This window comes from Nilaparvata lugens, chromosome 2 (assembly GCF_014356525.2).
Source record: "Nilaparvata lugens isolate BPH chromosome 2, ASM1435652v1, whole genome shotgun sequence".
In the NCBI taxonomy this organism is placed as follows: Eukaryota; Metazoa; Arthropoda; class Insecta; order Hemiptera; family Delphacidae; genus Nilaparvata; species Nilaparvata lugens.
The window spans coordinates 79931172-79950847 of NC_052505.1; the positions used below are offsets into that span (position 1 = coordinate 79931172).

General features: G+C 34.8%; 1 protein-coding gene across 1 annotated transcript in view; it reads left to right on the top strand.

Moving 5' to 3' along the window:
* Positions 1-111: 111 nt before the first annotated feature.
* The window catches only part of LOC111051120 (PX domain-containing protein kinase-like protein), a 39879-nt gene continuing 20314 nt past the window's right edge, over positions 112-19676 (top strand). The window contains exons 1-6 of the mRNA XM_022337549.2: positions 112-438; positions 1628-1816; positions 7934-8030; positions 9546-9772; positions 14655-14898; positions 18797-19042. Coding sequence (XP_022193241.2) covers positions 337-438; positions 1628-1816; positions 7934-8030; positions 9546-9772; positions 14655-14898; positions 18797-19042 — 1105 coding nt within the window. The 5' untranslated portion in view covers positions 112-336. The remainder of the gene's footprint in view (positions 439-1627; positions 1817-7933; positions 8031-9545; positions 9773-14654; positions 14899-18796; positions 19043-19676) is intronic.

Genomic DNA, 19676 nt, shown 5'->3' on the forward strand with positions numbered 1-19676 from the left:
ATAGGTGATAATTTTTTAATGGAAAAACAAAAAAGTATGGGTTTCATATTATTCTATGTTTTTTTTATAATGAGAATGTTCTGTTGGTACTACACTGTCTACTGTCAAGTCATATGGTTGGTCAAAATGGAAAATGGAATATTCTGCAAAATTCTGATTGTTTGCTAATTTTTTCAATTGTCAGAAAGTCAGTAAGTTTTTTTCTATTATTGTGACCAATAGACGAAATAGCGACTTATCATTCATGATATTTCTTAGTGATAAAAGTCTGCTGAAAGCATTACAGCACGTCTGTTGTGATGCCTTCCAGAATTATTGTTTCATTTTATGTAATCAATGGCAGTGTTTGAGAAAAATATCAGAAGGAAAGAGTACTTAGATGATACTCAAGTATTGCGTTGTTCAATTGTAAATACTGAGAATATTCAAGGTCATACGGTAAGTAAAATTTTATATAGGTTATGATTTATCTAGTTAATCAATAATTATAATCTATTCTATAAATCAATCCCTTCAATTAACAATGTACTGTCACTAGGGTATTCATTTGAATAGTCTTCAACAATGATTGACATCGACTTCTTCTACACAATGTTTTGAAAATAAAATTTCTGTTCTCCAATACTTGAAAAAAACCCCAAATAGTATAGCTTACATGCAATTTAATTTTGTTGAATGTTCATTTCATCAATGCTTAAAGAAGTGCTTGGCATACAGCAACAATGCTATGATCAAAATGAGCTTTATAAATTCAAATAGAGTTTTAGAATCATTGTATCCTATTTAGAAAGTAGAGCCTTAGAACCTTATAGAACCTTAGCCTATATCATTTTCAAAACAACTTGACATTTTTAGAAACATCTAGCCCTGATTCTCCTATTGTAACATCAATAGTAACATGATCACCTGTTGATTAGAAATCAAAATATTCATACCAATCTACTGAGATCATAAAATAAAATGATGAACTGACAATATTGCCTTCAAAAGTCATGTCTGATGTGCATAGACTTTTCAACTTGTACATTAATCATACCTACATTATAAGTGCTTGTGATTATTGATAATATTTTAGACAGACTGGTGAAACGTTCAATTTATGTAGGTACCCTAGGTAAGTTATGACTAGGCTTCAGACATTGACTCAAGATCTTATTAACAGTTACCTTGTACTAAATTATAAATTCATTTTTTTTTAAATGCAATAGGTAGTTATTGTAGGCCTATTACTTATCTAATTAATGAGAAATGTTTTAGATCTTTCAAGTGGTGACATATATAAGAAAAGACCACTTTGACCTTTGAGGATTCTAAACCTACCTAAGTGTAAGAAACTACATTGGATGCACTTAAGTGCAAGTGCACGCGTGTCATGCATGGCCAAGCGCGTAGATGAAAAACAAATCTGGCAAGAGCAATAGGAACACTCACACTGAGCGCGTGCACTTGCTGGTTATGTTGTGTGTAAGTGTGAGCAGCTATAGACAAGTCGAACGTGTTTCAAAATCTCTTTCCAGATTTTGTTTCTCGACTCATTCATGATCAATTTTGATTATACTCTAGAATTCAATGCAGACCATACACCTTTAAGGTATTAAGATCGTATTTTCTCATTCTTTTATTTCAGGAATACGTAATAAAGGTTGAGAGAGGTCCAGGTAATAACAAGTCGTGGAATGTTTTTAAACGTTATAATGACTTTGTTGCTCTACACAATGCACTTCAGGGCTCCACTCTCAACATTCAACTTCCACCAAAGAAATTCATTGGAAATTTTGACCGGGAATTCATAGCTGAACGACAAGCAGGACTAGAGGTAAACATATACTGCTAAGATTATATTATTCTACTCATTTCTCAAGTTTCATCTTCTTTTTTCCACGAGTACTTTTAAGTCTCATGCAGAATTCGTAGTCGAAAACTAGCGTTCGTATTTGCCAAGTGTTTCTTGACTATGCTTTCTTCCACCGTTCATTATATGCGTTAGGGCGGTTTGTACTGTAAAAGCTTGAACCAAATTGAATCAGCTAGTGGTTTAATCTCAAAAAATGAACGACATTATAACAAACTAGACATAATATTGGTTTAATACTGTTTAAATTGATTTGCCGTGCAAACGGCACTAAGGGGTCTTAAGTTGCACACAACATTGAATATATAATTCCTATAAGTTCTAATTGACCGAGCGAAGTGAGGTCTAAGATTCAAGTCGACGGTTTGGCATTTCTCTGATATTTAAATGTTTATATATTTTTATGTTGCGCATTTACGGCGAAACGCGGTAATAGATTTTCATGAAATTTGACAGGTATGTTCCTTTTTAAATTGCGCGTCGACGTATATACAAGGTTTTTGGAAATTTTGCATTTCAAGGATAATATAAAAGGAAAAAGGAGCCTCCTTCATACGCCAATGTTACCGTTAAAATCAGACTATATAATATAATTATTCATCATAAATCAGCTGTCTAGTGGACTATAATACTACCCGTTCAAAAACATCGAACATCTTGAAAATGTATCTTCCCATCAACGTTAGTAGAGTTGACTATAATACTACCCGTTCAAAAACATCGAACATCTTGAAACTTACTTACTTACTTACTTACTTACTTACTTACTTACTTACTTACTTACTTACTTACTTACTTACTTACTTACTTACTTACTTACTTACTTACTTACTTACTTACTTACTTACTTACTTACTTACTTACTTACTTACTTACTTACTTACTTACTTACTTACTTACTTACTTACTTACTTACTTACTTACTTACTTACTTACTTACTTACTTACTTACTTACTTACTTACTTACTTACTTACTTACTTACTTACTTACTTACTTACTTACTTACTTACTTACTTACTTACTTACTTACTTACTTACTTACTTACTTACTTACTTACTTACTTACTTACTTACTTACTTACTTACTTACTTACTTACTTACTTACTTACTTACTTACTTACTTACTTACTTACTTACTTACTTACTTACTTACTTACTTCTGATGTCTTCCTCACGGTCCTGGGATCGGGGAATCGTCAATGGATTTGGTCTCCTCTGTCAGAGTCGTCAAGGTGTATAGAGTATCCTGCACTATACTCTAAGGTGGTGGTACGTATGCTCCTCAATAAATTCGGTCACTGCATAGTACGGTCTTGCAATGAGGTATTTTTTCAGCTTTCTGTGGAATGTTGTCCGTGAATCCCTCAAAGTCTTTAGGCTGTCCGGTAGATAGTTGAAGAAATGTGAGCCTGCATAGGTAGGTATGTTCTTGAATTTGCTCAGCCTGTGTTGCGGAAGGTCAATGTTCAGCTTGCTTCTTGTGTTATGAGTGTGTTGGCTATTTCTGAGATTCGGGCTTGAGTCTATGGCAAGAGTTATGGTTTCAAATATGTAGATAGAGACCACAGTAAGTAGTTTGTTTTCGACAAATAATGGTCTACAGTGCTCCAGTGCATCTCTTCTTAGGATGGTTCGTAAGGCTTTTTTTTGACTTCGTAGAACTCTGTCCATGTGCACCTGCGCTGATGCTCCCCAGGCAACAATGCCATATCGCAGCTGTGAGGCAAATAGGGCATGATACGCGATAAATGTGGTACTGACATCAGTGGTACATCTTATTCTACGAAGTACATATGTGGCTGAAGCTAATTTCTTACACAGAAGATCAATATGTTCATTCCAGTTCAGGTGCTTGTCCATCATGATACCAAGAAATCTTGTACAATCCTTTGTATTTGTTGGTTCATTGGTTACATTGTTGTCCATATTGAATATCTGTCCCTTTGGAGTGAAGTTTATATTTACTGTCTTGTCTTTATTGATTGATAGTTTCAGTTTCCTACATATATTTGTGGCCATTTCAAGTGTCGAGCTTACATCGTTGCTTTCGGATACTCTGTCTGATGGGATTATTATGGTGGTATCGTCTGCAAATAGTACACATTTTTGGTCCTTCTTGAGATTATTTGGGAAGTCATTTATGTAAATGAGAAAGAACAAGGGTCCTAGAATTGACCCTTGAGGAACACCCTTGGACATTTTGCAAAGAGATGATTTGGCACTAGTCAAGGCAGTGTGCTGCTGATAACTGATTTCAACATACTGATACCTTTCAGTGAAATAATTTTGGATCCATTCTATTACTTGGCCCTGAATGTTTAGCTGTTTCAGTTTTGTGATTAGGATTTCTTGGTCTAAGTTGTCGAATGCCTTCTGCAAGTCTAGGAACAGGCCAGATGCTATCCTCTTTTCCTCCCAGATCTCATTAATCACCCTGCAGAGATATGCTATTGCTGTGTTTGTACTCCGCCCCTTCCTAAAACCATGTTGAAATGATGAAATCAGTTCATTTTTTTCCAGGTGTGCTATTAACTGATTGTACACCACCCGCTCAGTCAGCTTTGAAGTTCCAGGCAAATTTGATATTGGTCTGTAGTTGTTTGGATTAAGCTTGTCTCCTTTCTTGAAGACTGGATACACCTTGGAAATTTTCATCTTACTAGGCAAAGTAGATTGACTCAATGAGGTGTTGATGATGTGGGTCAATGGTTTTATGACTTCTTCTTTGCAGAATTTCAGCATCTTCCCAGAGATTTCATCAAAGCCTGCCGAATTGTTGGACTTTAAATTATTAAGAAGTTCATCCATTCCGTGATGAGTGACACTTTTGAAGGCTGAGAAAATTGGTATACTATTGTCGGGCTCAGTTTCAGATGTGGTACTGGTTTGTGATTGATTTGTGTGGTTTGATGCTTGAGGTAAGGTGAAGATGCTATTGAAGATATTGCTGATTTCAAGTGGATCTGCTGTCAGCTTACCATCCAGAAGAAGCCTTATGCTGTTCTGCCTTCCATCTTGCTTATTTCTTTCACTATTCACAGTTTTCCACAGCTCTTTGGTTTTGTCTTTTGAGTTTTTTATTTTGTTCATTGTGTGATCCGTTCTCTTCCTCTTCACTTCAATGTCATAGGTTTTCTTTGACTCTTGAAACCTGTCTTTGTCTTCGATTGATCCTGTCAGCAGGTATCTGTCATGCAAACTTTGAAGGGAGACTTTCATCTTCTGCAACTCACAATCCATAAAAATAATTTTATTTGGTACATTCATTTTTTTCGGTCCTAGAGGCATAATGTGGTCAATGCTCTGGCGCATTATTTGCAGAAAGTTATTATATTTTACTTCGACAGACTTTGGTATATAGACAGACTCCCAATTTGTTGTATTTAACATTTGCTTTAGTTCAGTTAATTTGTTTTTTGAGACATTCCTAGAGTATCTGTAAGTGGTGTGGCAACTTTTACTTCTATTTTTTATTTTGCATAGCAACAAATGGTGGTCTGAAAGTGGTGTATAGTGTGCTTTTACCTCGATCTCCTCTTGTTTGATAGTTGTGTAACACCCATCAATGCTGGATACAGTAGTGGGGGTTTTCCTTGTTACAGGGATGTGATGTATTCTGCATCCAAACTCGGATAACACATTTCGAAGGTCCTTTACACTACGCTCATCTGGTCTGAGTATGTCAAAGTTTGCATCTCCCAGTATTACTATATCATTTGACTTCTTAGTGTGTTGTCCCAGTAACTGTCCCAATTTTCCTAAAAATTCTGCTGTATCAGTGCTAGGAGATCTGTATGTTCCTATTAGAATCAATTTTCTTGATTGATATTTGAGTATCAATCCAACAGTTTCAAACACTTGTTCCTTTGATTTGCATTGTTCTGGTAACTGAAGCTCGTCCATGTCAACAGAAAAATGATTTTTTACAAAAATAGCTATGCCACCCCACATATGCTCAGTTCGGCAATAACTGGAGGTCAGTCTAAAACCTTCGATATTTGTGAGATTTAATTGGTCCGTGCCTAAGCCATGTTCTGAGATAATTAGAATATCAGGGTGAAATTTTTCGAGCTCTACAACTAGTCCATCAAGTTTATTTTGAAGACCTCTTTGAATATTTAGGTGGAGAACAGTCAACGATTTTTTGTGTGGATGTGCATTTTCTATTGTTTTATTGGTTGTATTATTTGGTCTATTGCGGTTTCGGTCATCTTTCTGTTTTGTTAGCTGCTATCCTGAATTCCTACCTTGACACTCCAGTGCACTTGCAAGTTGTTCAGCCACGATTTTAGAACCTTCTGGGTTTAAACTTCGTCCATCCCAGCTCAGGTGACACTTATGTAAATGATTTGAGTTGTCAATAAATGTAGCATTAAGCTGCCAGCACATAAACTTCAGAGCCTTGTTTGTTTCGTCAATAAATCTCTCACCTATATCCTCCCGAATTGGAATAGATGTAACATACCAATTAGTGTGTGGAAACCGTTTAATGTTAGCCTCTAAAGTGAGCCATAATGGTCTCATGACATGATTCGGTGTCTTAGCCCTACACAGGTTATTTGAGCCTACATTGAGTACAACCTTCGATGGTATAGTGTTTCTGATTTTTAGTGCTCTACTGACATCCTGGATTTTTCCAAAGGGTACAATTTCCACCTCCAAATCTTGCCCAAATGTGTCTCTCATTATATCTCCCACCAGCCTTAGCGTATTGTCCCCGATCAGCAGTGGTGCCTCCCCTTCCTTTCCCTCAGCCCGTTCCCCAAATCCTTGAGCAGGGCGCCCCTCATCCTGTGGACCGTTCCGACATTCATCCCCGTTCTCATCAACACAACTCTCTTTTACCTTATTTGAATGTGGTTTTGGTTTGGCATTGCAGGCCTCCATGATCCTGTTTCGAACTTCAGCTCCCTCGCTTGGCAGTGGCTCTGGTGCATTCTTTGTCGCTGCCGAGGATTCTTTAATCCGGACAGGGTTTACCTCATTTGTACACTCGGAGTCCTCTATCAAGAACGCTGTAGCATCCTCCATCCTCTTTCTTACCGGGCAGCAGGGCTCTGGATGGATACCTTGAGAGAAGTCACGAATTATATTTTCCATGCTGTAAATTACACTTGTCTTTCTTGCTATGATATCTGACAGACGACTATTGTTAGTCCGTAGTATTTTTATCTCATTTTTCAAGTCCTCTATATCATCATGTAAAACTTTAATTATGACATCATAGCTGTTATAGCTTTGGCGCATTCTGGGGTTTGAGCCTTGATATGTCAAGTCAGTGCTTTGAAATGTTTTGTTAGGCAATGTATAGTTACATTGTAATTTGTCATTCAGGTCAGATTTTAGCAAATCATTGTCATTTGAATTATTTAGTAGTATTGAGATATGGGAAGCTTCAGCATTTATACGAGTCTTACATTCCTCACACATCCAGGTTAGGTTAGAACTTTTACCCGCTTTCATTTCGTCATACTGTTTGTTGGTTATGTTGACACACTTGGTGTGATACCATTTATTATCGTTACAGTCGCATGTTACAGCATGGTCACTGTTCTCAACTGGTTTGCGGCAAACACCACATGGAGACTGGATATTTTCATTATTTATGGCCTTTTCAGATTGTTTTTTTCCCATTTTGGTAAGCAAGCAGATAATATGTTGTCTTGCAGGGAGAAAGATGGGAATTTGGTTACTTGAGTTTGTCAAGAGTCAACAATCAAAGCATAAAGGTTATATCAGTGCAGTCAAGTTTTCATATATCACAGTCAAATATCACAAAGTTAGGCCGGGGTAACACATAAAACAAAACGATGACACAATTAACCAATAATATATCCTATAATTTAAATAAGATGAAGCAATTTATAGGAATTTTGTGAGCATGTCAGAATCTTCAATCAAAACGTAGAGGTTAGATCAGGCCAAAAACATAAAATTCTATCACAGTCGAATATCACAGTCTTGTGTAATGGATCCATAAAATAGTTTAATATTTTAATATCCAGCTTAACGCCTAATATTTAACTATTGAACTATCATTATTTTGGCAAGTGTTAACAGGAAGTTCGATTTTTTCAGAAATATCTAAATTTGGTACTAATGAATCCAATACTCGCATCTTCATTGCCGGTGAGGAGATTCCTTGATCCTGAAAACTACTCCGTTCCGTTTCAAGGTAATATTGTTCGAATTCTCTTGTTCTGTATTGCTTATAATTGAGTATTTGAATCAAAATTAGCATCAAATAATAATACGAGGGCTATCCAGAAAGTAGATTACGTTTTCGTCTGTGTCTGCTAATGGCAGGGCTAGAGCGTTGAGCAGCTTAGTTGGCATCTAGCCGTGCTAGTGAAAGGTTCGTGCTGTGCTCCGTCAAGATACTGTGATGGTTTGAAATGTCTGCGTTAATTGAAAATCCCGCGAGCAGCAAGCTGCCTGCAGTAATGAGGTACTTCTGACTGCAAAAAACTGTAAACCTATAGAAATCTATCAGCAGCTTTGTGAAGTGTATGGGGACAACATTGTCACTGAAGGTGGAGAGCGTTAGTGGGTCATAAGATTTAAAAATGGACGAACCAATGTTCACGACGAAGATCGAAGTGGGAGACTCAGCATAGTGACTGCCGAACTTGTCGAAAAAGTCTATGCTAAAGTCCGTGAAAATCGAAAGGTCACAATAACGGAACTTTCTTTGAGTTTTCCACAAATTTCGCGAAGTTTAGGCTGGCTATGCAGCGTTGTGATGATGACACACAGCTGCAAGAAGAGGTAGGGAATTGGTTGAAGGCGCTGGCGGCCGATTTTTTCGACAAAGGAATTTCCAAGCTTGTACATCGCTATGATAAATGCCCTTAATTTGAATGGTGACTATGTAGAAAAGTAGTATTCGAGTGTAGCTTTTATTTGTATACTGTATATAATAAAATTTGTTTCCTATACTTTGTTTATCTTTTATTCCTACTTTCTGGATAGCCCTCGTATATTTTAATTATTGTTCTATTTATATTTAATTTTTTGTTAATGAGCTGATGAAATGCTAGATAACCAGTTCACGAGCAGAAAAGGCTTTTTATTATTTTCATTTATTCATTTAACAATACAGTTATTATATAAACAAAACAACATACATAATAATTCCATGCATGGACCGAAGCCTGTGAGCAGGAATGAGTTGATTCATCACATTATAACTGTAGCAGCAAACCAAAGTAAAGCATTTAGTAAATGTTTGTAAATTACATAAGTAGGATGAATACCTAATTAATGAATACAAAATCAATAGATGCATGCTTTAAAAACCAAAGAAAACAAGAAATTCTGGATTTAGAAGATTGTTTATAAACCAAATTGAAATACGAAATTACACCCACTAATCACTTGAAACTGTAAAATATTGAGTATAACTCATTATTGAGTGTTGTTTTCCGAATTCATACTTGATTTTCCAGTTTATCAATTCTAAGAAAAATTATTCCTTTCTAAAAAATAACCAAATTTGAGCTATTTTTTAAAACTGGAATAAACTTCTCTAAAATAGATATTCATTTTTTCTCATCTCTCCTAACCATGATAATCTATACAATTCTGTATGTTACAGTTTATCTAGTTTGGTATATTAAAGTTTCTCTTTTGAATTACTAGATCAAATTTAATCTTTTGATTACTAACTCATGTGAAAATTGTTCTCCAGAAATAGCACTGCAACATGTCTCGCTGGCTTTGCGTGGCGATGTTGAATTCGAAGTGCTGAAACCGATACCTGACATGGGATGGAGAATCCGTAAGCACTTCTTTCAAGCGAAAAAGCGCAGTAATCCAAAAGAAGAATTTGTGTTATCCTGGACAGAATATGGCCCGGATAAATACATTGATGACAAAGAAATGCAAGCTGTTTTCAAAGTTCTGACTGCAATAAAGGTAATATTCTCATTGTTTTAAATTTTCGGTAAATAAGATGGGAACAAGACTATTAAAGTAAGAAAGTAATAAGACTAGGAAATAAAAGACTATTAAAGTAAGACTATTATTACTTTTGTAATAATAGTGGTTTTTCGCCTACAAACTATAAGAATTACTTATATACTAGGGTAGTCTCCATTCAAAACAAACGTTTCTTGAATGATTTTCAGAGTGAACTGTAGTGTGCTGTAGATACAAATTACAGTTTGATATGATGCAAACAAAAAGCAACCAAATAACTGAAAACAGGAAAAAATATAAAGCCTTTGAGGATAAATCGATAGTGAATTCAGAAACAATGGGGAAAACACAAAATTAACTACTAATGACTAATAACATATCTTACTAAATTAACTACTAATTCATAATTATCCGATTATGAATAAAAGTGATATTTATTCTATATAATAAGAAAGAGTAGGGTTGTGTTTGTTCGCATCAAAACATGTCAACTTGTGGATTGCATACCGGAAAAACGGGAATGATTTAGTTAGATCTTCAAATTTTGCACATAAATTCTAAAAACACCAATCTCGTGCACCTCAAAGCCCAAATTTCATTTTTCCTTTTCCATTTTTCAGAATTAATGTTAAAATTTCATTCATTGGACATGAATACATACCATGTTAATATAGAACTATATTATTGAGAGACTACCTCATGGAAACAGATGGTTGAAATTGGCAACTAAATTAATAAATAGTTCAATTTTGTCAGGTTGACAATAAGTTGAGAAAGGTTTTTAAACAAGATTTAAGTTCTGTCACTTTATTAAGTTAACACCAAGTTGGAGAACTTATCTATACTATAATTGACCGAGCGAAGTGAGGTCTAAGATTCAAGTCGACAGTTTGGCATTTCTCTTAATGTTTGAATGTTTATATGTTGCGCATTTATCGCGAAATGCGGTAATAGATTTTCATGATTTTCATTTTTAAAGATTTTAATTGCGCGTCGTTGTTTTTCAGGCCTCTCGTTGGCAACGATCAATACAAACTGATATCCACCTAAAACTGGGCTCCCACACATCTATCAGTGTACGTGTCCGTTACAGTAACGATATTATTCCCAAGAATTCCAATAGGGCTATTTCCTCTCAATAGAGAGTAAAACAACAACATCTGATGAAATTAATACAGTAGAGTTTCTTCTGTTGCACTAGACTTGCACTTTTAATTTTAAAATTTAAACTTTTAAAATTTATACAATGAACAGAGATTTAGTGGAATTTCTCCATATTAAGGTGAAATTCAATTCAATTTATTAATGTCAACAAAAAATTAATATACAATTCATACTTACAAACATAAAATACAAATTCTTTATAAAATAATGAATATTTACATAAAATATCATATTCTCAATAATATTGTTGCATCCCTCTTTAAGCAAAGCTTGTGATGAGGGATGGTGTATCTCTAGAATGTTGGATAGCATAAGATACTAATATACATCGTAATATTAATAACATAATTAGATTTTATAATTTTACATTACAATATCAAGAAAAAAGAAAATTCCATTCTCTTATGCTATTTTTATACAAATGTTGCTCTTGTAATCAGTATAGGCCTAATTGAGATTCAACTATACGTTCTACATCAAAGATAAAGATCACCAATATTTGAAAAGAAAACGACACTGCAGTAGTTTTTGCTATATTTAAACTAACTAAGTTGAAATCTAACCAATTTTTTATAACTTTCAAACCCTCATTAGCTCTACAAAAAACATCTTCCCAGTTTGATGCACAGAAAATAGCAACAGTGTCGTCAGCAAAAGAAAACAAAGAACAGCTCTTAAGCTCTATCTTGAGTAAGTCATTAATGTAAATCAAAAATAATATTGGACCCAGAACTGTTCCCTGTGGCACACCCATCGTAATTTCTAATTCTGAGCTCATTATACCATCAACACCAACCACCTGTGATCTACAACTGAGATAGCTTTTGAAGAAACCCAAAGCAACACCTCTAATTCCAATACCTTCTAACTTTCTAAATAAAATATTGTGGTCCACTGTATCAAAAGCCTTCTGGAGATCTAAAAACACAGCTATACATTTTTCTTCCCTGTCCAGTGTTTCAATAATTCTCTTAGTAACATTATATACAGCATCAGAAGTACTTACACCCTTACAAAAACCAAATTGGCAATTAGATAATATTTCATATTTTTCCAAGAATTCGACCAAACGAGTCTTAACACATTTCTCAATCACCTTTGACAAACATGAAAGCAGAGAAATTGGGCGATAGTTCCCTGGATCACTTTTGTTACCATTCTTATGCAAAGGAATAACAGTGGCCTTTTTCAACTCGTCGGGGAAAACACCATTCAAAAAGCATAAATTTATTACATGAGCCAGAGGAACTAAAATTATGCGAGAATTTGAACTTAGACATTTAGAAAAAATTCCATCAAATCCTGGTGCTACCCCTTTCTTCAAGTTTTTAATACACATATCAATTTCCTCTGCTATGACAGGAAAAAAGATAAACGAATTACAAAACAATCTATTAGTTTTTCCCTAAAAATCTTGTCCTTTACCTTAGTAATTTTTTCAGAAATTCTTCTACCAACACTCACAAAATGTTCATTAAGCTCCTCTGCTATTTCATTTACTTGATAAGATCTCAAAATGCGATTATCCTTGGTAACCAACTCTTTAATAGAACAATTAGTTTTACAAGGGGTATCTGTTGCTTCATTCACAACCTTCCATACAGCCCTTAGATTATTTCCACATTCAACTAATTTATTCTTGAAATACTGTTCCTTTAGAGTTCGCAATGCCGACTTCAGTGTTCGATTATATGATTTAAAGCAATCCATCAGCTGTACATTAAATGGTTGTTTACGAACCTTAAGAGACATTTTGTCTCTTCGCCTCATACATCGAAGAATACCATTAGTCACCCAAGGTTTGATTTTCTTTGTATTATTACTAATCCTTCTCCTAACAGTTTTTGCAGAGTCAAATAATGAACGAAGTCTATCATAAAACAAAGAGAAAGCTAGTCTGGGATCGTTCTCCTGAAGAACATCGTTCCATGTTTCTGTTTTAATTTTTGATTGAAAAACATCTTCATTAAATAATAAAGCCTGAACATCCTGGGAATCAGATTCAACATCTCTGCCATATGACAACCGGCTCTTACGTTCTACACAACACATCACTGCATTGTGATCTGTGATTGCACAATTATATATAGCTGATTTGAATAGACAATGCTTACTTTTCAAAAAGATCTGATCGATACACGATTCACTTAAAACAGTACATCTAGTACTACCGTAGAGATAATTTATAAAGCCATATTCAAGAAGATTATCCAAAAATCTATTACCCACAAGAGACAAATTTTTATCAAGAATATCAATATTAGAGTCACCAACAATTAACCTATTTTCGAAATGTGCTGTCTCATTCAGAAAAATCTCTAGAGCATCCACAAAACACGCTACATCAGTTTCTGGTGACCTATATAAAGCTGTGCAATAAAACTCCAATTCATCATACACTAATTTGAAATTCAAAACATTGGCATAATCTATATCTACTTCCAAAATATTATAATTAAGTTCATTCTTTATGTATACTACAATGCCATCACATTTATTAAATTTTGTTGTCTTTATGATTTTGTTATAGCCAGAGATATCAAATCCAGTTATATCGTGTGTGAGCCAAGACTCAGTTAATACTATAATATCAAACGCGACATCAAGACCAGACAACAAAATACACAATTCATCAAAATTTTTCCTTATACTCCTAATATTTAAATGAAAAAGTTTTAAATTCGAATCATTGCAAAAAAAAAACGTTTACTTCGTTCAAATCACATAGATTGATTCATTACTATTCATATTTTCTAAGTCATCAAGTAAATCACAAATATCCATTACAAACTTATAGAAATAAAAGGTTGAGTTACCAGTGATTTATGATTACCTTACAGCTTTGAAATATCGCATACATTTTTTATCACCACCACACTCTTAAAACAAATATTGATTATAAAATAAAAACAATATTGTCAGTTCCACACAATTTATTTGAGCCAAACTTAAGTTTCAATGCACTAAGGCATTATCTTCAGTGGTCTTTTTTGGTTGGAATATCAACTTGAAACTTTATGAAAAGTAACATGGTTTCATCTCTAGTAAAACAACAAAAAATGATAAAATTAATACAGTAGAGTTTCTTCTGTTGCACTGTACTTGCACTTTTAATAAAATTTACTCTATGAACAGAGATATTATGGAATTTCTCCATATTAAGGTGAAATAAAAACTGTATTGTCAGTTCCACATAATTCATTTGTGTCAAACTTGAGTTTCAATGCACTAAGGCATCATCTTCAGTGGTCTTTTTGGTTAGACTGTCTAACTGAAGATGATGCCTTAGTGCATTGAAACTTATGTTTGGCTCAAATAAATTATGTGGAACTGACAATATCGTATTTATTTCACCTCAATATGGTGAAATTCCACAATATCTCTGTTCATAGTATAAATTTTATCAAAAGTGCAAGTCTAGTGCAACAGAAGAAACTCTACTGTATTAATATCATCATTTTTTGTTGTTTTACAAGAGATAATACCATGTTACTTTTCATAAAGTTTCAAGTTGATATTCTAACCAAAAAAGACCACTGAAGATAATGCCTTAGTGCATTGAAACTTAAGTTTGACTCAAACAAATTATGTGGAACTGACAATATCGTTTCTATGTCAACTGAAATTAATACAGTTGTTACTTTGATGAGTTGTTACTCAATTGTATGATTACAGTCGGATGAAGACAGTCTTTTGTAATTTTTTCCTGTTTTAGCATCCAAATATTGCGCCGGTGGAAGCAGCCAACGCTTCGGAGAGTGGGAGCTTTGCCATAAGAAAGCTGCAACCGGATGGCAGTTTGAGGGATGTGGTCTGCCATTGTAAACCCAGGTTACCATTTCTGAAGAAGTATGCCAGTCCGAAGCAGTGTAGTGCCTTGCCTCTTCCGCTCATCATATCCACCGCCTATCAGATCCTTCAGGCTCTTCTCTATCTCAAGAGCAAGGGTGTCCCGTATGGTAAGTTCCGTCAGATTACTTTCAATCTTTGAGAGGCTGAAGCGAACAAAATTAGGCCCGGTTTTTAGAACAATTATTAAATCTAATCGACCATTAAATCTATAGGTTTAATGGTATATTAAATTTGACATCTTAGTTTGATATCTGTTTTTTACATTTGACATCTTAGTTTTAATGATCCATTAAAAATCGGGCCGTTTTATAGGCTCGGTTTCTAAGGCCGGTTACAGAGCTCAACCGACCGTCAGTGCGTATGTACCATCCTGACCATATGCATCCATACATCAGTTTTACACATTTAACCTAGCTCTGCAGTGCAGGCTGGTTGCTTGGCTGAATCGGACTAGGCGCTGAGACAGCAAATAATAGCAGCGTTGGTGGAAATGCGAGCGGCCGCAGTAACGTCTACCACCCAGCAATGGTCGGCGTAGTTCCGCCTAGCGGAGAGACGAAAGATCAAACCAGTCGGTTATTTGATCCCTCCAGCCAGGCTCAGCCAAGCAGCCGAGACAATAGAACAATGGAGTGGCGGTCTTATTCGCGTTCATCAGCAGTTTTCTTTCTCACGATTATTTTGATTTTTGTGTGTCAATAATAACTCCAGTCACCAGTAAAAAGTTCCCAGAAACGTGGTGTACTACCATATTAATGATTTTTTATGATGATTTTTAACTATTTAGAAACATTGTTGACATTCTGAGCCTTTAGGCTAAACTTGGGGTCGCTGAGAACGAATCTGCAATCAGAATTTCTCTATCACAAAAAATAACGAAAAAAATCCAGCTGTTGATCTTCCGGCAACCGTTAACAGTCATCCTGCAATGCGGCCGAAACACTTCCAAGCCAGACACCCATCTCGAATGACAACAACGCCAAGCTGTGAGAAACCATCCTGCACTGTGGCGCTAGGTTTAGAGCTTTCCTGACGAACGAACTGATCTGACTCACAAAATGAACGCGTTTACAAGTTGTTTAATTGCAGCTTATTATCCTAGTAACTTGAACGGAGGAGCAAAAGAAGTAGATATCAAGTTCATCCGATGGTCGCCCAAAGAGCATTTCAAAGGGAATTTAGTACCATTATAATACATCATTGCTTGGGGATAAAGATACATTTTTTAACTACTTCAGAATGTCCATCACAAATTATGATAAGTTATTTCGACCTTGTATCACCATTGGGAATATTTGTAGTCACTTTAAGCTACGGATCAAATAAATGTAGATAATAATATAATCATATTATGCGTTTTCCAAGCTTAGAATTGTTTAAAATCGTTTAGAATTGATGGAAGAAATGTATAGAAAAACTCTGAATTCAAATATGACCATAATTAATATATATATATATATATATATATATATATATATATATATATATATATATAATTAATTGAATTCGTTCATTATGCTATTCAATTCAATATCAGCTGATTGTCGGGCAGAGGTGCCAGCACATTGGTTATGTTGCGATCGGGCTACTGATCAGTACAGCTCTGAAAGCTTCTATTTGCTTCAATAGCGCGTCAGTCGACCGATGGAACGGATGCGCACGAGCTCGACCGATGGTCTCCGTATGCAGTGTAAAACGCATGGTCGTGACCGTGCGCAGGCGTGCCGTCAGTCCTGCTCTGTACGGATACATGGTCATCTATGGAAAAGACAAGCGCGACTGACGTACGCACTGACGGTCGGTCGAGCTCTGTAACCTGCCTAAGACACTTATTAAATCCAATAAGCGTCTAAAGCTGCGTACAGATATACGCGCCTCCAACCCGCTCCGCGCAAGCTCCGCCCTCGTTCCCCCATCGCTCCGCATTCGCTCCGCCCCCGCTCTTCAGTCGCACCGATCATGAACGTTACGGGAGATGTTAGCTCTTCTCGCGTTTCACTCTTGCTCCCCGGTTGATCATCAATCGATCTGCTCGAGTGACGTTCGGTCGCACCTTAAGAAATCGAGCTTCAATGTTTCAACTATTTATAATAATTATTTTACTCTACATATTGTACTAGGAATAATAGCATTTCACAACAGAGTGTTTCAAAATTGAGTTACCAACTTGGATAATTCATAAAAATTTATTCAAAAAAGATTTAGAACTGTATTGAGTATTTTGCGACATTTTGGTATAAGTTTTTTATCATGCATATTGTTTGATAGATACCGTAATCTTTTATTTTGATGTACGGTACTTTCTAGAGAGATTCTCAATATTTTTTTCAATGAATTAAATAGAACCCTCTTACTTATCTTTTTATAGACACATATTTCGTCCCATTAGGTCATGTTCAAGTGTCAAAATAAAATGAAAGTTGAATAAATCTACTGCAGTTGTATTTATATTATTTCTATCCGGCATTATGAAATTGAGGCAAACAATGAGTGAAAATGTGTCATGAGTGACAGCATCTATTTTTATTCCCTTAACAGTATGGAAACAGTGCAAAATCATACAAGTAAACAATGTATAATCTATAATATATAATAAAGGAAAGAATTGGCTTATACACGAACGGGATAGGAAATTCACGAATGACGCATCATCACGTCTGAACTACTGGACTCATTAACTTGAAATCTTGCATATAGATTCTCAATTTATCGAGGTTGGTTATATGCCTATTTTAAATCTTCAAGTTTTCAGTTTGTCAAGTTTTTAATTAGACCCTTAAGGAGCATGGGTTGGTTACCTTCTAATCATGAATATAAGTGGATGGTACACTATATCAAACTCAAAACCATTATTTTATAACTTGATAAGGCTGCAAAATTGTGCGTTGTTACTTTGTTATAATCTATAAATGATCATTCATTTGACAGGTCACCTGCATCTTGGGAACATTTCATTCGTGAACAAGGAGACAGTTCAACTTCTTGACATAGAAAATGGTATTTTGGGACTGCCGTCCTATTACCGTCCCTACTTCATCCAGCATCGTAAGATCTCCTCGTTGGAAGCCATTGATGTCTACTGTTTCGGTCATGTCATCTATGAAATCACCTTTGGAAGACCGCTTCATGAACAAATCTGTGATAATATTCCTTCAAATTGTCCCCCTGAGTTGAGTAAGTAAAAGTTTGATGGACTCTATTTGAAATTTATTTATTTGCCAAATAATTACAGACATTTCTACAATCACAAAATAATAAAGTTAACAAAAGTAAGAATTTTTAGAAGTATACAGTACAATATAATTAACAAGATCATGTGATAATATTAAGCAAAGTAATAATCAAATTTTGTCTCTACTATTATTTCAACGGTTGCTTCGAAACGGAGATAACTAATTCAAAAAATTAAGCTTCAAATGATTTGGTAGACATTATCTTTTTATAGACACATATTTCGTCCCATTAGGTCATGTTCAAGTGTCAAAATAAAATGAAAGTTGAATAAATCTACTGCAGTTGTATTTATATTATTTCTATCCGGCATTATGAAATTGAGGCAAACAATGAGTGAAAATGTGTCATGAGTGACAGCATCTATTTTTATTCCCTTAACAGTATGGAAACAGTGCAAAATCATACAAGTAAACAATGTATAATCTATAATATATAATAAAGGAAAGAATTGGCTTATACACGAACGGGATAGGAAATTCACGAATGACGCATCATCACGTCTGAACTACTGGACTCATTAACTTGAAATCTTGCATATAGATTCTCAATTTATCGAGGTTGGTTATATGCCTATTTTAAATCTTCAAGTTTACAGTTTGTCAAGTTTTTAATTAGACCCTTAAGGAGCATGGGTTGGTTACCTTCTAATCATGAATATAAGTGGATGGTACACTATATCAAACTCAAAACCATTATTTTATAACTTGATAAGGCTGCAAAATTGTGCGTTGTTACTTTGTTATAATCTATAAATGATCATTCATTTGACAGGTCACCTGCATCTCGGGAACATTTCATTCGTGAACAAGGAGACAGTCCAACTTCTTGACATAGAAAATGGTATTTTGGGACTGCCGTCCTATTACCGTCCCTACTTCATCCAGCATCGTAAGATCTCCTCGTTGGAAGCCATTGATGTCTACTGTTTCGGTCATGTCATCTATGAAATCACCTTTGGAAGACCGCTTCATGAACAAATCTGTGATAATATTCCTTCAAATTGTCCCCCTGAGTTGAGTAAGTAAACGTTTGATGGACTCTATTTGAAATTTATTTATTTGCCAAATAATTACAGACATTTCTACAATCACAAAATAATAAAGTTAACAAAAGTAAGAATTTTTAGAAGTATACAGTACAATATAATTAACAAGATCATGTGATAATATTAAGCAAAGTAATAATACAATTTTGGCTCTATTATTATTTCAACGGTTGCTTTGAAACGGAGATAACTAATTCAAAAAATTAAGCTTCAAATGATTTGGTAGACATTACCTATTTAGACTTTTTCATTTCTAAAAAACATCGGGAGTGAAATAACTCAAATTTAATCTTATTTTTTTCTCCCTATCATTTAATTATACGTGATTTAATGATCAAATAAATGAAGAAAGCAGTGTATTTGGATAAAACACTATCTATATTTTTCATATAGTTATGATTTGTCACGGAAAAAATAATTTATGCCCAACCATAAATGACCTGGCGTTATTGGTACTTTTGAATGGGTATCAATAACTATCATTGACTGATCATGCAAATCATTGAAAGCTCATCATGAAAAATTATAATAATTAGTGATGAATCTCTTCCCTAACTCATTTGTGCCAGTTGAGAGGTTCATTAATGTTAATAAAAAGAGAAAACT